Below are 20067 nucleotides of genomic sequence, written 5' to 3' on the forward strand. Positions count from 1 at the left end.
AAAATGTTAACCAGTATTTAACATGGCATTAAGGAAAAGAAAAGTTACAAAAATGTCCATTTGGCTAGTCTATCAGTGATGTATTCCTATTCTTAATAATCTTATAAGGATTGTTTAGCATAACCAAAGCAATATATTTAAAAGTACAGTACTTGGGAGGTGGAGTGAGAGGATTGCCTGAGCTCAGGAGTTCAAGACCAGTCCGAGAAACATGGCGAGACCGTGTCTCTAAAGAACTAAAATAAAAGTACTCGTACTTAGAGCACTTGTTAATGGAGATCGCTGTTACTATTAATAACAAGCCAACTGGGTGTGATGGTACATGCTGGTAATCCCAGCACTTCAGGAGGCAGAGGCAGGAGGATCAGTGAAACCCAGAAGGTTAAGACTGACCTAGGCAACATAGTGAGACCTCATATCTACAAAAAATTAGCCAGGTGTGGTGGTGTGTACCTGTAGTCCAAGCAACTAGAGAGGCTGAGGCAAGAGGATCACCTGAGTTTAGGAGGTTAAGGCTGTGTGAGTGTGATTGCGCAACTGCACTTCAACCTGGGTGACAGTGAGATCCCAACTCAAAAAATAAAAAATACAAGTAAAAACCACAAGCCATTTTGACGTGAAACACCATAGGTCTTTTCTTTAGAGAGAGAATGCTTCCTGCTGTCACACCCTCACAGCTGACAAGACCATCGTAGAGTGCTGTGATGTGCCATATTAAGTCTGGCTGTTTCTTCTAATCTATCAGGCGAGAAGGTTTTGGGATTCGAATTCAGTGGGACAAGCAAAGTCGCCCTTCCTTCATAAACAGATGGAATCCCTGGTCCACAAACGTGCCCTATGCCACTTTCATAGAACACCCAATGGCTGGTGCAGATGAGAAGACAGCATCTCTGTGCCAGGTAAGACAGGCGCCATGACCACATGCCCAGCGGTGCAGAGGTGGTCCAGATCCACACTGGCCAGCACGATGGCCACATGGCTACTGAGCACTGGAAGTGTGGCTGGTGACAATGATGGCATAGACTTGTGATTTAAGACATTTGAATTGATGCTTTCTCCGTGTGGTCAGTGGCTGATGATCATAATCGCTCTGTGACCTGGCCTCTTGCTGCTTTTGATCCTCTTGGACAATGGACAAGGGCCCACATGGGCTTCAGGGAATGGGGGCAGAACTCCCCCCCCCCCGCTCCACTGCGGCGGGCTTGGCCTGGAGGCAGTTGTGTAAGGACTGAGCAGTCTTATTTGTCAGAAGCACTTGGCCCTGTAGATGGTTGGGGCTCTGCAGATCACAGGTGGGCATGGGGGCAAAGGTCAGCATCCCAGGAGAGAATGGGGCAACCCACTCAGACAAGGGACAAGGGGCTCTGCAGAGAAACCCGTGGTATCTGGAGGGATCTCAGTGCCTCCAGATGTGGGTTTTCCTAGGAGCAGATGGGTCTCGCCCGAAGGTAACGCTCCATGCTTTCTCTCTTTAAAGTTGGAAAGCTTCAAGACTCTGTTGATCCAAGCTATCAAAAAAGCCCAGAAAGAAAGCCCTTTGCCTGGACAGGGGAGCAGCCTGCTGGTCTTGGAGCGGCCCCTCCTCATCGAGACCTACGTGGGACTGATGTCCTTCATCAACAATGAGGCCAAGCTGGGCTATTCCATGACCAGAGGCAAGATTGGCTTCTAGCTGCTACGTCCTGGGAGCTCTTCTCCCCAAGAAAACCAAATTTTACACGACTGGGAGCGCTGTCCATTCCCCCACCTCACTGCTGGCTGGAGGGATGGGTGTCCTTTACCTTTAGAGATCAGCAGTTAGAATAGTCGAGTGCACTGTATCTGTTTGGTTGGATGTTGGGCTCTGCTAATATAAGCTACAGACAAAAGCAAAAAGAGCCTGTCGTGGTGCTGCTGGTGCGCTCCCTCTGCAGGCTTCATCCGGTGTTTCTCTTCGTGTGTCCACTTGCGCCTCGTGGCTCTTCTGCCCCAAGCACTCCAGCATGCTGAGACACCCCCCACCCCCCGCACACAGGTCACTTTGGCTGCCATTGACAGTTCAGTACAGGGAGGCATGTGGCGTCCTGAGTGCCTGCAGTAGCAGATGTTTACACTTGGTGTCAGATTTTGTATTCTGAAATTTCATCCCTTTTTAAGCTAATACTAAAGCACCCAGCAGACCAGCTCATCAGACAAGCGCCGTCTGCACCCATCAGCTCCTGAGCGAATCATTCTTTTGTAAATGTGTTTGACCTAAAGTCACTTTTCCTAAAATAAATCCAAGTTGTGTTAATACTTAGGGCGTCTTTCCCAGGCCTAAGAAGTTTCACAAATCTTTTTTTTTTTTTTTTTGAGTTGGAGTCTCACTCTGTCTCCCAGACTGGAGTGCAGTGGCCACTCCCGGCCACTGCAGCCTCGACCTGCTGGGCTCTGGCTATCCTTCCGCCTCAGCCCTCCGAGCAGCCGGAATCACAGGCATGCCTGACCACGCCCGGCTGATTTTTTGATTTCTTGTAGAGATGAGGTCTTGCCAAGTTGCCCAGACGGGTCTCGAACCCGCAGGCTCAGGCAATCCACTCACTTCAGCCTCCCAAAGCGCGGGATTACAGGCTGAGCCACCGAGCCCGGCTACAGAAAATCATTTTAAGCCAATTTGGTAATTTGAGAAGTCACCTTGATAGTTCTTTGCACACCTCTTTGACAACTAGGTTTGTATTGTTATATTCGTACTTAAAAGGGAATTGGGTAGTTTGCTTTTTGAAGAATGCACTTTAAAAAAAGGAACCACATTAGATCCCCACAAAGCAGCTCGAGCCTGCCATGGCTCCTACAGCCCCCATGGAGACATGGGCTCTGTTGAGGTCTCCCACTGAACGTGCCGGTCTTCTGCACTGCCATGCCCGTGTGGGGCCCAAGCGCCTGGCTGCCCGTGCATGTGGCGGGAAGCATCTGTTACTGGCTTCCCCGTGGCTCCCAGTTTCCTCCTCCTCTACAGCTCCCCCTGCTTTAGCTAATGTGTGGTGTGAACAGAAGGCTGCCTGATGCAAGGCTGCCTGGACTCACCTGGACTCTGCCTTTGCATTTGGTCTTTGTAGAGATGTTTAGAACTGATAGCTGTGGCTCCTTTTTGAAGTTACTGTTATTAAAGTAGGTGCAACAACCGAGAAAGTGCCTCTGACGTGTGTGTCTTTGAAAGCCAGCCTGTCTTGAGGCTCTAACCTGCTGGCTGGCCCTGCGTGTACCATGAGGGTTCTGAGCTGATAGACCACCACTCCCCAGGCACAGGTCTTCACAACATGACAGGTGGTGACACCAGACAGCCCAGGCTTGCGGGTCCACCCTGCACAACAGGTGCTGCTGCCAGGTACCTGCTGGAGAGACATGGGCTCACTCTGGGTGGTTTAGTGCTCCCCACATACCACAGCAGGGTAGAGACCCATGGGCACAGGATCCCAAACCTGAGTGGACACAACTCCCTGCAGAACTGGCCTGGGTCAAGGACGCGGCCTTGGCCAACTGCTCCGAGAGGAGCATACCTGAAGGTGGTGCTTCCTCAGGTACTGGGGCTTCCTTTACCACTCTCCAACACAGACTCTGCCACAGGGAGGCTGGATGTGCCCCATGGAGACCTGCCCCCATTTTCCTAAGAGCAGAGCCATGTCATGGGAGCCCAGTGGCACAGGGTCGACACAGGTGGGTTATTTTAATGTCTGTCTTCCCTAAGAATGAACCAGAAACTTGAAACTAACAACAAAACTTCCTGTGTCCTAAACATTTCAATAAAACAAGCCACAAGCAATTTTATAAATTAGCAAATATTTATTTTAAATACAAATTACAGTTTTACACCATACATATTTACAAAAGTGCTTTGCTATTAAAAAAATAGAGTCAACTAACTGTACTTGGACCCTCGCAGCTGGAGAACTTTCCGGAGAAGCCCTGTTCCGTCCTGTGCTGCAGACACAGGGTGGCTCCCACTTCCACAGGGCGCAGGCGCTACGTGTGGTCGTCCTCGCCGACCCCCTCCTCAGTCTCCAGGAAACAGAGGCAGAAGTGATCCTTACTGAGAAGGGCTAGCGAGTCCCCACTTACATGCCAGCACAGCGAAAGCACTGGAAAGTCACCTGGAGAGAGACAGACACAAAGTCACCTGGCGGAGGATTAGTGTGGGCCAGGATCGGGGAGGGTAGCCGCACATTCTGCAGTGAGCTCAGGGCTGGAGGGACTCAGGGCAGAGCCCAGCTGGAACCTGAAGCCACCTCAACTCAGGGTGGGGCTGCCTCTATCTCTTGAAGCTGAGGGTGGCGGTCTCCGTGTCAAGTGTCCACATCGGGTACTGGCCCTGAGGTTTACCGACAGCAGCTAAGAGCGAGTTTCACTTTGCACACAGATAACAGCCGCATCTAGACAGCTCGGCCTGCCCACACTCCCTGGAGCAAGCTGGTGGGCCAGGGCTCCCGGTGGCTCACCTTCCCCTGGCACCTGCACCGACACACAGCCTGCCGGGGACCACAGGTAGACCTTGCTGCCTCCTGTGCAGATGGCCAGCCGTGGCTGCTGAGGGTCCCACTGGAACAAGCGCACCGGTGACAGCTGCTCAAGCACCACAAACAGCCTCAGCTTCCGTATGTCCCACACCCAGACAGCATTGGGGACATTGTCTGAGGAGAAAAGGACAGCCCCAGCATCATCGCTGCCTGCTCCATGTAAGCCCCAACCCCTCTCTGCCACGTGGGTAGATGCTGAGACACCCGAGAGGTAGGACTGTCCCAGTCTCCATCGGGCAGTCTAGGCTTGGCAGAAGCCCATGGGTGCTCGCCACCAGGGCGGGGAGACCCCTCAGGCTTCGGGGCTGCGGTTTGCCCCGGGCCTGCTTGCTTTGCCCCGGGCCTGCTTGCTTCTCGGTCAAGAGGAAAATGTGAGGGCCAAGTGCTGGGCTCACTCCCTGTCTTGATGCCCGCCAAGATGGCACCAGCACCAAGAAGCTTCTGCGGCAGATCCTGCTGCAGCAGGAAAACGGAAGAAGGCGAGTACAGGAAAACCCCCACTCGATGCCCTCTTCCATTGCTTCTCCACAGGGGACAGAGGACATAGGAGGCCCCAGTGTCCGCAGCACTGACCGTTTCTTGTCGCCAGGAAGCTGTTGTCAGGACTGAAGGCCAGCAGCCCTATGCCGATCTTGGGGTTCGCCCTGTCGGCAACAGGCTTCAGTGTCTGCAAGGAGACTGGCATGGAGGCCACCTCGTCTAGGATGCCAAGGGGAGAACGCGCCACCATCACCTTTCAGAACATGTCCCCGCAGAAAGGGAGCCGCTGCACTTCTCGGCTCCACAGCTCAGAGGGCAGGAAGACACCATGGTGGGGAGGAGTGTGAGGGGGGTGATGAGGACTCCGTGCTGACAGCTGTGTTAACACCAACCAGGATGGGGTGTGGACACACACACAAGCGACCATCTCAGCAGCTCAAAGATCTTTGCAAACTTATTCTACTGACTTCCAGCATCTTAGTTTACAATCTGCTTCAATCTCAGCTTCAATATTCTATTCTTAGCCTTTCCACGTGTAGAGAAACCACAAACAGCCAAAAAGCCAGTGGGAAGGCCTCCTGAGTCCAGGCCGCTGCCATCCAAACATGCGCTGAGCGTGGGCCGGCAGCATGCCAGGGCCCAGCTGTGGACCCAGCATTCCTCCACCTGGAATCCCTCTGTATGTCCCCTGCATGCCTGTAGGGTGGGTGCTTTCACTGTGACCATTTTAGAGATGAGGAAACTGACAAACAAGAAACTGCCCAGAGTCACATAGCCAGGATCAGAACAAGGCCACGTGGCAAAGTCTGAGCTCTTGACCCCTTCTGCGCTTCCCCTACGGAAATTTTATTCTTCATTTAAACATATTGGCCTCGGAGTGCCGACTATCAAATCCAGATTTCCAGGGCTTAAATTCAGTCAACAGCGCAGTACCTCTGTGGTCCTACTTAGTAATTAAAACTCAAAATGGTCTCAGATGAATGGGTTGAGAGACATGTGAACTATGAAGTAGCACGGGCAAGGAAAAATCTATTTTCTAAAAAACAAAGAACATCTGAAGATTATCTGGACAAGGAGGAATCGTTTTCATTTGAAAAAAAAAAAAGAAAACGTGTTCGGGCACTGCTTACATTTGCTCTCAAAGGTAGCGCGAGGGCTGGGTGCTGCCCTGGAGGATGAGAAGGAGAGGTGGCCCAGCCCCGGTGGCAGGCTCTTCTCAACTTCCTTGTACACCACCTGGAAGACAGGGCTAGCTACCACCCAGTTCAGGACAGGGCCCCAGAAGCCGAGGAGGCCTCAAGAGGGTGCCAGAGCAAGAGCCAGGCAGGAGCCACTCAAAGCCGCATGGCCACACACGTCCACGGGATGGAGTGTGGTTACAAGAGGCCTCCATGGTAAGTACCCAAAGGGCAAAGCAGACACCCACCCCTCCCCGAGGTACTGTTCAGCCCAGACTTACAATCTTGGGGTTGCTGATAGTTGTGGGATGCCCAAACTCTGTGATCATTTTCCAAGTCACGTGATTGAGGAGGCGCACCTGTGACAAAACCACATGGGTTAACCCAGCCGGCTGGGTGGGTTTTCATACGGCCTCTCGGATCCCCACCTTCCCGTTCCCACCTTCCCGTCATAGCTCCCAACCGCTAGGAACTGACTGCTGGGGCTCCAGGCCACAGACTTGATGCCCAGGGACCACTCGTAGGCACAGAACACTGACAGCAGGCGGCCATCCAAGGAGTAGAGCAGAACCTTGTACTGCAAGAGATGTTGTTAGTTGTACAAATGTCAGGTTCATCTGGGACGCATCCCAGATGCTCATGCACATGGCAGAGCTGGCAGGAAGAAGCATGGTGGAAACTCCTCCACGGCTGTGGCGCAATGGAGGTTCTCACCTAGAACCTCTAGGGAAGGGGTGACAGCAGGCAGGAGGGGAAGCTGAGATATAATCTACTGGCTTACTGGTTCAAGGTCAGCTCGTCATGTGAAAGCAGGTGAGGCTGGCACGCTGCAGCACTCAGAGGGCAGCAGACAAACAGGGAAGCTCCTAGGTGCCAGCGTGCCCAGTCACCACCATACCTCCAAGCAGGTGTCCCACACTGCCAGTACACAGCCGTTCGGGGCCCACTCGATCCCTGCGAGATCCTGGGTGTCCGTATCAAAGTGCTTCCAGAGGGAGGAAGAAAAACAGATGGAAATCTGACATTTTCTTTCTTTTTTTTTTTTTAGTTGGAATTTCACTCTGTGGCGCAGGCTGGAGTGCAGTGGCATGCTCCCGGCCACCGCAGCCTCGACCTGCTGGGCTCTGGCGATCCTTCTGGCTCAGCCTTCCAAGTAGCTGGAACTACAGGCGCGTGCTACCATGCCCGGCTAATTTTTTTATTTATTGTAGAGATGAGGTCTCGCCAAGTTGCCCAGGCAAGTCTCGAACCCGCGGGCTCAGGCATTCCACTCATCTCAGCCTCCCAAGCGTGGGATTACAGGCTAAGCCACCGAGCCCAGCTAAATCTGACATTTTCTTAAACAATTACTGCATTTATTTTATAATGGATGCTGTAACCTGTTTAGCATTTAATTTTCTTACATAGAAACGGACAGAATGTAGATACGACTCTGTGTGTGTGTGTGTGTGTGTGTGTGTGTGTGTGTGTGTGTGTGTGTGTGTGTGTGTGTAGGCTGTTGCAGGGTCTGGCCTTGCACCCCACACATGCTAGTGTCGGTACCTAGCAGCGCCAGCAGGGCCAACAGTGCCATGCCTGCAGGAGGCACGGCTGGGCTGCGAGGTGCCTTTACTCACAGACACTCTTGCCTCCCGCCTTTCCCAGCCCGGTGAGACTCACTGTCTAAGGCCCGCCCGGACAAGAGCCTTTCTGGCATGTTCTGTGCTGCCAGCCTTCCCGAGCCTCCCACCTCACCACTGCATGGGGCTGTGGCCAAACTCCAATCTACCTCGACAGCGGTACCCTGAGTGTGAGCACGTGGGGAGTGCCTGGCCCAGGGCAGGCCCTCTGCCAAGGGGGCGTCCACGTGACCCGCTCCTGACATGGCATGGTACATGCAGATACCACCATACTCCGGAGAAGGGAAGGGACTCCCACTCATTAAGCCTGCACCAATGTCACCAGGTCTCGGCCTGCCTACTACTCAGCATGCATGACGGGAAGCGACTACCAGCAACTACCAGCACCCTTGCCCTTGGAAGCACCAAGTCCCCCTGCTCCTCCTTGTGCCAAGGCTGCCCTGGCACCAAGAGAAAGCCCCTCCAGCCCTCCCGGCCGTGGTCCACTAACCAGTGAGCCAAGCACTCACCCGCAGGAGCTGCCAGTCACTGCACACAAAAACGCTCACGAAGTCCTTGCAGTCGCGCCGCTCTGCCAGTGCCATATAGCGGCCATCCCTGGTGAAGGAGAGTCCTGCAGGGAGGAGCCGAGGGGGGAGGTGCAGGAGTATGGAGGGTAGCGCGAGGAGGGCGGAGCCAAAAAGAGGGGAAGGGCACGGGCGCAGAGCACCGTTCTCCAGACAGATGAGAACGTTCTTTGCCGAGAAGCCGTGAGAACCGTGGTTTCACCCCTCAGAGCACCAAGCGACGTGACCCTCGAGGAAGCACGAGACACTATCAAAAAGTGCAGCACCTGACAGGCATCGGACGAGACTGCAGGGCGCCCAGGGTACCTTCAGCTAGGCACAAATCGGTTTGGCACTACATTTCTTATTTTACTTCTTAATTTAATTATTTGGAAGACATAAATTTAAGATGAAAACTGGGAAAAAACTGGTTGAAAATGCTAAGCTGTATTTTCCAGTTCTGTGGGAGCTTAAAAAGCTCTAAGCCAAAACTCAGTACTTCATGAGTGATAAGAACATCTCAAGTAACAGAACTATTGTTTCCACTCAAGAAATGTGTCTCTCCAACGGAATATTACGTAGCCATAAAGAAGGGTAAATGTACGGACTTCGCAGCAACTTGGATGGATTTAGAGTCTATATGATCTATCATAGAAGCAAAGAACTGAGTTCTCACTCATAAGTGGACCCTGAATATTTACCATAATACTATTTTAAAAAGATTGCGAGTAGCAGGACACTGCCAGGAGAGGGAAGGGGGGCACATAACATCAGTAAGGGTACTTGATCTCAAACCAGGTGAAGTGGGGACCAAATCCTGAATTGTACCCTACATCTTTAAAGAAAGGGGAAAAAAAAGAAACTTGTATTTCGTCTGAAGAGACTCTAATGTCCAAACTACAAAAATAAAAATGCATGTACAATTGCATCTCATTCAAATGTAATTTCCAAACTGCTGATGGCAACAGATAAAAATGGAAACATTCAAATTGTGTAACAGTTCTTTCTTTTTGAGACAGGGTTTCACTCTATCACCCAGGCTAGAGTGCAACCGCACGATCATAGCTCACTGTGGCCACAAACTCTTGGGCTCAAGAAAGCCTCCCAAATACTGGGACTACAAGGTACATGCCACCATACCTGGCTAATTTTTTTGTGGAGTTAGGGTCTCACTATGTTGCCCAAGCTGGTCTTGAACTCCTGGGCTCAAGTCATCCTCCCACCTTGGCCTCCCAAAGTGTGGAGATTACAGGCATGAGCCACTGTGTTCTGCCCATTCTGGCTACTGAACGAGACGAACATGGTAACTCCATGACTCACGAAGAGTGGCACATCCCACTCAGTGCATGCCATCCAGTTAAATCATGCCAGCAGCCAGCTACATCCACACCATCTGCCTTTCTTCCAGGTGGCTCAGAGGCTTCAACCAGAAGGGGACACTTGTCACTTATCCCTCCTCTGGCCCAGAGGTAACAGGGCTCCATCTCCCCTTAGCAAAAAGATCAGATGGGGTCAACAGAGTGCAAGATGTGAAGTTTAGGACTGATGCCAGTGGGGTCCCCTGACAGCACTGGCTTGAAGGGGTGTGAATGCCCAGTCCTGCCACACGGGCTGAGACGATTCCTGTGGGCTCTTACTCGATGTCTTAGAAGCTTCCTCTTTAGTCACTGGGATGTTTTAAAGGGGTTCTTGTTTCTGGAGCTATGTTTGGAACACTTCCCAATGAAGTATCAGGAGAGCTAGGAGATACTGTAAAATAATCCACGAGGTGGGGGGCACGAGAAAAAGAGTGGCTGTGACATGATATTTGTCCATGACAAAAAGGTCAAACAAACCCAAAACAGCTGCAAAGCAATGGCTCTTGAGAAGCTGGGAGACACTCACCCTGCTGACAAGCTTTGGGATATTTGATGTAAGACACGGATTTTGTGCACAAGGACCAGACGGTTACCCGCAGCTGTGGGGAAAAGGGAAAGAGAAACAGCGTGTCTTGGCATATCTAGAAAGACCCTCGCAAATGCTAAACCAGATCACAGTACCCAGACACAAGAACTGCTGTGGAGGCAAAACTGTCCAGACATCCTGAGATAGCTTCCCTCTTGATGAGTAAGCTCAAATGCATATTTACTGTTGCTAAGGTAAACTTAGTGTTTTTGTGTGGTTTTTAAAATTTTATAACAGTATTATTTGCAAGACACACAGCTGAATTTATGTGCATTAGAGCCAGCTATTTCAAGCTAATTTCATGGTGCATATCCTAACAAGCCTGAGGAAGTTCTTCGGCAGAGACAAGTCTCTATATGGAAAACCACAGCGTTCAGGCCCTTCTAGGGGGACAGGCTCTCTGTGACTCCTCCGGAACCTCCTGCAGTAGACCTGTGCCCATGGCCCAAGATAGGAGGGTGGCCGCTCAGCACCGAGAAGGCAAGCCTGACTCCTGCGTGTGGTGCAGAAGGTTCTGGACTCTCTGCTGTTGGTGTGTTTGCCATCTGTCCTCTCTGCTTCCTTACTGGGGAGCTGGGAGCTGACCAAGGGCAGCCAGAATGGATACTGTCCTAGCAAGGGACCAGCAAGGGGGAGCTGGGGGGGAGACACCCCTGCCGTGGGAGGGGCCTGACACCGGGCTGTGTTGAGAACTTCAGAGCTCACACACCTCACCTGCACCTCACCTCATCTGTGCATCACCAACACCTGCACCCCATTATACCTCACCTGTACCTTGTCTCACCAGCACCCCCCCCTCCCCGCACCTCGCCTCCACCTCTCTGCCCCAACACCACACCGCACCCCATCTCCCCAGCAGCTGCGTTTTCTGTGGAGGACCCGAGGATGCTCTCCTGCCCTGCGCACTGGTGAGTCTGGGAGTGAACCGACACATGGCCCAACCCAGCTCAGGTGGTCGTGGAAGCACACGGCCACGTGGGCCAGGGGGCGTGGGTGGCGGGGTGGGGGCACTGACCATCTGCAGGTGGCGTCTACCTCCACCCAGGTTAAGTGTCCACACCCAAATGTCCTGAAATGCCACGTGTTTCAGCTGGGAGATTCAAATACAAGTCCTTTCCATTTCTCCCCCTCGTCTACACACAAAAGACAAGACAACCTGATGTCTGTCACCGTGTCCCTGAACATCACACACGTGTCCAGGAGAGGGGTGCTGGACATGCGTGTGTGAGTGCAGGGCCTCCATGTTGACCCTGAGCTTGAACACACCTCGGCCCCACTGAGACCGGGAGGGCACCGTGGCCAGAGCCAGGAAGCACACCCCTCCATCCAGAAGACCTGATCTGGGGACCTGGCCTGGGACGGTCATCAGTATGGTCTAGCATGATGAAGGCCTGGCCCTAAGCTAGTTCAGAATCACACTTAGAACTCACAACTTAGGAGAAAAGCAGCTTGGGAAAAATACAACAACAGTTTGTAGGCCAATAAGGAAAAACAAGGTAGTTAAACACGGGCCTCTACCAACTCTCTTAACTTCCATGAACTGGAGACACAAGCCCCTCAGGGGGATGGCAGGCCTTGGCAAGGACACCAGCTCTGACCATGGGAACACACAGCTGGACCCAGGGTGCTCGGCATCAGTGGATCCACACAACTTGGGCGCTGCAAACCTGGCACGAGGCCACAGGAAGGAAGCCCGACACAAACACCACAGCTCACAGGGCTCCCAAGGGAAGGCTGGGAGCAGAACTGCAGGGCAGAAGCAGGCAGATGATACCTGAGTGGAGACAGGGACCTACCACCAGGAGGAACCCGTGCGGTGGGGTAGATGTTCACCTCAACGGTGGCAGTAATCCCACTGAAGTGTACACTCAGAGTGGGTGGGTTTCATTGCGTGTAAATTGTTTTAATTGCCTTTATTCAGATATAAGAAGTTTTCAGTCTGGATGTATTTTTTATGCAAACTGTAGGCAATTTACAACACATACACCAAAACTTAAGCACACAGAAAGGCTGAACATAAAAGGACAGAAAAAGGCAAGCCCTACGAGAAGGGAAGACCTGCTGTGTTAGTATCTGACAAAACAGACTTTAAGGCCAAAAGAACTAAACAAAGAACTAAACAAAGTCTGACAAAACAGACTTTAAGGCCAAAAGAACTAAAGCAATTGTGAAGCAAAAGAACTTCACAATTAAGGGCTCCCCTCAACATGAGAATCGTGAAACCTGTTTCACCATGGAAACTGTTTGGAAACAATTCTAAATGTGTACGTAGATAATAACAGCCTCAAAAGTACTTTTATAAATACAGCAAAGTTGGGCATAGTGGCTCACCCCTATAATTCCAGCTACTTGGGAGGTAGAGGCAAGAGAACTGCTTGAGCCTAGGAGTTCGAGACCAACTTGGGCAACAGAGCGAGATCCTGTCTCAAAAAAAAAAAAAAGGAAAAAAAATCTGACAGACAATGAAGAAGAATTAGTTCTATCAGATATTAAAACATACTATAAAACCACAATAATGCAGACAGTGTGGTATTAGCACATCAAATAGACCAACAATGGAACTGAACGGAAAATCAGAACTGAAGATGCAGGTATAAAGGGGTTTAGGTGATACAGGGGGCAAAGACAGACTTCTAAACAGATGCTGCTGGGAGCAGGTAGAATGATTTGTTCCCCACACTACATGCCATAGGCAACTCCACGAGAACCTGAGCCACACTTAAATCAAGCACACGTGTGTGTATAACACAAAGTAGAGAAGGTCAACCTCACCAGCAACGAGGGAAGTGAAAGTGAAGACACAAGGCAATGCCATTAGTTCTCCTGGACGCAGTCATTCTCCGTCTTGACACGACCCCGGAAGGTTGACATTCACCCCCACGGACAAGCATGAGGACATGTGGACATGTAAGCAGCAGACCGGCCAACACACCCACCACACTGTGTTTCATAACAACACACATCCAGCAAGAGAAGAGAAAGCCAAACCACTGGCCTGACAAGGAACCCAAGACCTAGATATGCCCGTGTGCAAAGTGTGTGTCCCCTTAAGGAAACATTAAACTGCAAGCCAGACATTCCAGTGTTCACACACATGTATACGGTAGGGCCCTCAAGAAAAGTGCAGAGCTGATTAAGGCAAAACCCGGGAGGCCAGGCCCCCTGGGAAGGGCAAGCTATGTGAGGGCAGATGAACTCAGGAGGCTGGCGCTGTCCTATCCTCAGCCTGATGGCGAACTGCTTTATCACTTGCTGAACCCTGTCGAGAGGACACAAGCTTTCCTTTTCCTGTCGATGTGCAGGAGGCAGGGACTTCTTGGGTCCTCCACGGTACCCCCTACGGGGCCATGCACATGGAGAGGCACCCGCTGACCTGGAATCCTCAGAGAGCTTGCAACTGATCCTCACTCCAGTGATGGTGACACTGATGGGGGACAGGCGCCAACAGGTCATTTCAGCCAGCAAGTGTACGTGGAATCCTGACATGCCTCCTCACTTGAGGTTATTTAAGTTGGTTCAAAAAGCTGGAGCTATCTCAGTATCTTGCTTGGGACGGTCAGGCTTGAAGTTGCTGGTTTTCTTCTACCACCTAATCTTACTGTTCATGCTAAGGCCACCAGCAAAGTTGTCATGACCCGTCTTAGGTCGAGCCATGCCATCTAAGTACACCCTATACAAAGTCAACTATTCTGTAGCAAAGGTATGGTACTTGTGGTAAATATTGGTATTGCTGGGCACAATGGCTCACGCTTGTAATCCCAGCACTTTGGGAGGCCGAGGTGAGAGGATTGCCTGAGCCCAGGAATTTGAGACCAGCCTGGGCAGCATAATGAGACCTCATCTCTACAAAAAAAATTTTTTAAAAATTAGCTGGGCATGGTGGCGTGTGCCTGTAGTCCCAGCTACTCAGGAGGCTGAGGCCAAAGGATCACCTGAATCCAAGAGGTCGAGGCTGTGGTGAGCTGTGATCATGCCACTGCACTCCAGCTGGGGTGACAGTGATAGTCTCACTCCAAAAAAAAAAGGTATGCGTGTCATGTGGAATGCTAATAGAACAAGTTCCACCTGTCGAGGTTTATCAACTCTGCAGATGGTAACCTTCCTTCTGAGTCACTCAGCAAGAGCAGAGACCACTCCTGCCACGAGCCCATCTTGAGGACAGATCTGGGACCAAAGAATGACAAGCATGAAGACTGCTAGGCAAGGGTGCATGAAAAGCACAAACCACCCACTCCAAAAGGCCCAGGCTGTGCTGACCTCCAAATGCCAATGTCCTCAGTGCAGGGAAACAACGGGGCCTTCGCTCCCCCCACTCCCTCACAGCCCAGGACAGCAGGCATTAAAGCATCTTTAAAATGGCAACCAGACACGTGTGAAGCCACATGGCTATCTGAAGCAGCTGATTTAGTGACCTCACAGGTGGACAGAAACTTTGTACCAGCTGATGCCCACGTGAACAGCTACATGAAACCTCGGGCTTGCATGAAACCCTGGGCCTGCAGTCCCGTGGCTGGGAATAAACACCCCATGTGTGTATTCCACATGGGGAACAACCTTCCTGGAGCTGGTATAGGAAGGTAACTGCGATGCAAGCCAGCAGCCCAGACAGTGAGGAATACTCCAGAGGGTTAGAACGTTCCACCAGAAATGCGCCTCACTGAAGGGATCCATGCATCTTTCTCTATCTTAAAAATAAACCTGACACCAAAGACCCTGTACCTAACACCTCATGGGCATCTGATTTCATAACTCTGATTTATCCTGGGATTTCATGCATCCCCCTCACTGGGCTCAGCACAGAGCCTGGCGCAGTGGGCACAAACCAGACACCAGATGGGGGAGCCAGCGATGCGCTCCCTTGCCCCATGGACCGGCGCCTTCAATGAAAGATGTAAGCCAGTTTGTATTAAAGCTCCATTTCTATTGCTGAATGAAAGAGACTGCTTAAAATCCTTAAACATGTAAATCAAGATTTTAAAATCCTGCTGGGTGCAGTGGCTCATGCCTATAATCCCAGCACTTTGGAGAGGACTGCCTGAACTCAGGGGTTCAAGACCAGACTGAGCAACAGGGTGAGACTTTGTCTGTACAATAAATCAAAAAATTAACTGGGCATGGTGGCACATGCCTGAGGTTCCAGCTACCTGGAAGGCTGAGGCAGAAGGATTGCCTGAGCCCAGCAGGTCAAGGCTGCAGTGGCCATGAGCATGCCACAGCACTCCAGAGCCTGGGTGACAGAGTGAGACTCCAACTCAAAAATAAAAAAAAAAAGATTTAAAAATCTGTTTTATTTCTCTTTAAAACTAGACCAAAAGAAGATATAACAATGACAAGCTTATGACACTCTGGCTTGAGCCATCCATGCTACTGCACCCACGCCAAGCCTGCTAGTCACCTAGGGTCTCCGCAAACAGATCTGCTCTTGGTACCCAGTGCTGTGTTCAAGTTACCTGTTTTACTTAAAAACAGCCCAAAGCGCAAGATGAGCAATGCTGGCAATTTGGATATGCCAAACAGAAGCCTCTGGTAAGAATCCATCTGTTTGTGAAGCTGTGAACTGTCCTGTTCGAGTCATTGCTGTTGATCTCTCATGTGTCTGGGTTATATGTTCCACCTGATCACAGGGAGGTGAGTGCAGGACACAGCCCAGTGCATACAGGGCTTGCTGCTCCCTGAGGCTTTGGGCTTCCACTGGGAGTTTCGCAATGTATTCCCAAGGATAAGGGGGACTATATTGTTCCCCACACCCCGTCTAACACTCCCAAGCGATTTCAGGAGGAGAGCACAGGTCCCATCTGGTGAACGCGGTGCACTCAGGGCTCACACTTACGTGGAATTCAGTGGTGTTGAGAACGTGGCGCCCATCTGGGCTCCAGCATGAGGTGACCAGTCCTGCAGAACCCTCGTCTATCCTGCAGTGCCATTCTGGCTGCTCTAGGGACCAAACCTAGACCCGCAGGAGAGAAACAAGCCATGGCAAACCAGTCAGCACACCATGACGCGTGCTCTCCAGAGACAGAACTTGCTTATAACCAACTAGGTATCAACTGCACGGGCTCACAAACAGGATGTCTTTAAAAATCTTTTATAATGGCCCAGGGTAGTGGCTCATGCCTGTGATCCCAGCATTTTGGGAGGCTGAGGCAGGAGGACTACTTGAGCCCAGGAGTTCTAGACCAGTCTAGACAACATAGCAAAACCCTGTCTCTACAAAAAAAAAATTTTTTTTTTAATTAGCTGAACATGGTGGTGCGCACCTGTAGTCCCAACTATTTGGGAGGCTGAGGAAGGAGGATCACTTGAGCCCAGGAAATCAAGGCTGTGATGAGTCATGCATGATGATGCCACTGCACTCCAGCCTGGGCAACAAAATGAGACTCCAACTCAAAAATATATATATATTTCATGATGGACTTGGTGCTAGAGTCCACCATAAAGCAGCACATTCTTTGGTGATTTCACTCTATTGCAGTTTTGAAACGGTATATACACGTTACCATTCCTAAGGCTTCATTTAGTTAAACTTTGGGTGATAAGAAAACATCACCTCTTAGGACTTTCAAAAACACGTGGTGTCCAAGTGGCCAGACTGCTGTCTGTAAATACCCCGTTTCTGAATTACGTTTGCTTAGAGACTAAATATGTTAGTGTCCCCTCACTTTAAAAATACTTAGATTAGGCCGGGCTCGGTGGCTCAGCCTGTAATCCCAGTACTTTGGGAGGCCGAGGCGAGAGGACTGCCTGAGCCTGAGGGTTCTAGACCCACCTGGGCAACTTGGCGAGACCTCATCTCTACAACAAATCAAAAACTAGCCGGGCGTGGAAGCGCACGCCTGTAGTTCCAGCTACTTGGAAGGCTGAGGCAGAAGGATCGCCGGAGCCCAGCAGGTCGAGGCTGTGGTGGTCAGGAGCGTGCCACTGCACTCCAGCGTGGGCGACAGAGTGAGACTCCGACTCAAAAAAAAGCAAAACTTAGATTAAACCATTAGAGACTATCATGATTTTAAAGGAAGGCTGACTTTGGGCTGTGCTGCCTTTTTTCATACCAAAAGGGCACAAAACCAAACCACATCTTCTGGTGGTCTTCCTGGGAAGGTCCCCCACCCCAGCCCGTGCAGGACACATACCTGCACAAGCCCTCGCTTGTACATAGCACACAGGATGAAAAGCGAGTCGGCCGACCACTCCATGTGCTGGACCTGGTCCAGGCATGTGTACAGCTGGAGGATTTGAAGGGTCTGCGTGTCCCGGACCACCAGCCGGTACTGGACACAGGATGCCTGAAACACAGGGAAGAGGACAGGAGCTGTCAGCACACGAGCACCCGCCTTCAGTAACCCTGTGCCCTCTCCTGCCAGATGCATTTTGTATCGAGGTCACCAGCTACGCTGCCCACTCCCAAGAGAAGAAAAGTCAATAAAAAGATAAACTGAAATAAACAAACAAGGTTATAAAATTGTCATACTCTAGTATAAAGTATTAGCATATTTTGAAACTCTTTACCTAAAGCTTTAAAGTGTGTTCTATTCCTATCTTAACTGTATGCTAAAAAGTACACTTAAATGGGAAACAGCACTGGGAAAAAGCTCTTACAAAGGGGCCCCCCCCCAAAAAAACAATTCTCTCTTGGAGGGCAGGCCCCTTGCAGCATACACGGAATTTGTTCCTCCAGATCAGTCAACCAAAGCTTTTATCTGGAAGTTTTGAGAAGGTAGCGTCACAATTTGCGAAAGAAATGTTTGAGTTGTGGAAAATGGGTGACATTTTTCCGCCATGACAACAATGTACCTGCCCATACCGCGTGTCCCACCTTCCCTCTTCACCTGATCTCACCCAAGTGATTTTTGTTTCCCCAAGTGAAAAAAGGCCTCAAAGGGAAACCTTTGGCCAATGTGGAAGAGGTGAAACAAAAAATGGCAGAAGCGCTAAAAGGCATCAAAATGGACAAGTTCAAAAATTGTTTTAAGCGGTGGAAAAAGCATCTTGATTGGTGTATTGCATCAAGCAGAGAGTACTTTGAAGGTGACTTAAGTCTAAACATGTAAGAATAAATACACAATTTTTATAAATAAATTCCAGGGGTTTTTTTGATCCCCCCTCATATACAAACCAATAATCACATCCTCTCCTAGTGTGATCGCTTTCAGACAATTGCATCTAATTTATAAAGGGCAGATCAAGGCCTCACACTTGAGAATGACTATAAAAGCAACAATACTCTTTGATGCGGTGCTGGCACTGACGCCACACGTAAGGATGCGTCATAAATGCTCACTTATCTACATTTGCCTGCTCCTAATACTAAATACTAAATATAAAAAGTCTAAGTGACAGTCTTTTCTTAGTTTCTTCGTGTCCACATTTGTTCATTATATTCATATCTAAGCAAATAATTTTGAGTATAAATGTGAGTACTCACCTGTTGATTGTATATAGCACTACAGTTTAAAAATCAACACATTTTATAAGCAAATTTCCTCATTTTTTTACTTACCAAGGTCATACTCAATGACCAGTTTGTGTTTTATGAACTTAAATCAAAAACGAAAGCCACATTAGTTTTCCATGGAAAAAGAGAGAGAGAGAGAGGGTGACTGCAGATTGGAACACCTATGAGGGTACTGATTTTTCCACACTGTAGCTTTGAAAACTGAACAGTTACAATGAATTCCTTAAGAAATTGAATGATTTTACCAATTCTGGGGAAAATTGCCTGTAAGATGTTAAAACTGAAAACACGGACCTGCTCTACTCAGTATTTAGGGCAGGGCTTTCAAGAACACGATTCCAGGTTATTATAAAGTGTTTCGTAATATTTTGACCAGCACACAAATCAAAAAAGCACCAATATTAGGCAAGCAATATAATCTTTCTCTTTATAATTCACTGACATCGTTATAAATAGTAAAAACAAATACGAAACCCTAACCTGCAGGGGGAGCACTTTTAAAAATATGTCAAGGCTTTGGGGGTACCATTTATGCTGCAGCGTTTCCTATTTTGTAGCTGAATGCTATTTCATGTGATGTGGAATAATGGCTCTGTGAAGAAGGAACACATGGAACCTGAGCGTTCTCTCCCCAAAGGCCTGGACAGAGAGAACAGGCATGTTCATCAAGGCTCAAAGTGAAGCAGAATCAGAGGCCTTGGTTAACAGAGGATGTGGGTAAGTTCTCAGTGGCTTTCCACTACTAGTTATCCCCCCTCAAGGATATACATTGGCCGGGAGTGGTGGTTCATGCCTATAATCCCAGCACTTTGGGAGGCCAAGGCAAGAGGATTGCCTGAGTCCACGGGTTCGAGACCAGCTTGGGCAACTTGGGGGAAACCTCATCTCTACAACAAAAAAATTAGCCAGGCGTGGTGGAGCACGCCTGTAGGTCCAGCTACTTGGAAAGCCGAGGCAGAAGGATCGCCTGAGCCCATCAGGTCGAGGCTGTGGTGGCCACTGCACTCCAGCCTGAGCGACAGAGTGAGAATGACTCAAAAAACAAACAAAAGTATATACACTGGCCGTATCGGCATATTTTAAAACTTAAAAGTTGTCACTCGGTGATTCAACACCATTCTGCCACCCATGGAATGAGCAGCTCAAATTCCAGCCTGGAGGACGACGTCCGCCTTCGACCGCTGAAAACCAGGCGCCGGGAGGCTGGCGCCTGCCCCGGCCCCGCATGGACCTGGGGCGCCTGCCCGGGTCCCGCACCCGCAGGACCCCGAGAAGCTGCCCCACCTCTCGACCCCGGGTAGTCACCCATCCCGGACCCCGCCC

At 50.2% G+C, this 20067-nt stretch overlaps 1 protein-coding gene across 1 annotated transcript in view; it reads right to left on the bottom strand.

Moving 5' to 3' along the window:
• Positions 1-3778: 3778 nt before the first annotated feature.
• The window catches only part of WRAP73 (WD repeat containing, antisense to TP73), a 16988-nt gene continuing 699 nt past the window's right edge, over positions 3779-20067 (bottom strand). Inside the window, exons 2-12 of the mRNA XM_008068733.1 lie at positions 17423-17575; positions 16126-16242; positions 10236-10308; positions 8316-8419; positions 7086-7172; positions 6630-6764; positions 6469-6546; positions 6140-6245; positions 5103-5228; positions 4452-4643; positions 3779-4106 (exon numbers count right to left, since the gene is read on the bottom strand). Coding sequence (XP_008066924.1) covers positions 3979-4106; positions 4452-4643; positions 5103-5228; positions 6140-6245; positions 6469-6546; positions 6630-6764; positions 7086-7172; positions 8316-8419; positions 10236-10308; positions 16126-16242; positions 17423-17575 — 1299 coding nt within the window. The 3' untranslated portion in view covers positions 3779-3978. The remainder of the gene's footprint in view (positions 4107-4451; positions 4644-5102; positions 5229-6139; positions 6246-6468; positions 6547-6629; positions 6765-7085; positions 7173-8315; positions 8420-10235; positions 10309-16125; positions 16243-17422; positions 17576-20067) is intronic.

This window comes from Carlito syrichta, unplaced genomic scaffold (genome assembly GCF_000164805.1).
Source record: "Carlito syrichta isolate Samal-C Ts95f unplaced genomic scaffold, Tarsius_syrichta-2.0.1 Scaffold311497, whole genome shotgun sequence".
NCBI lineage: Eukaryota > Metazoa > Chordata > Mammalia > Primates > Tarsiidae > Carlito > Carlito syrichta.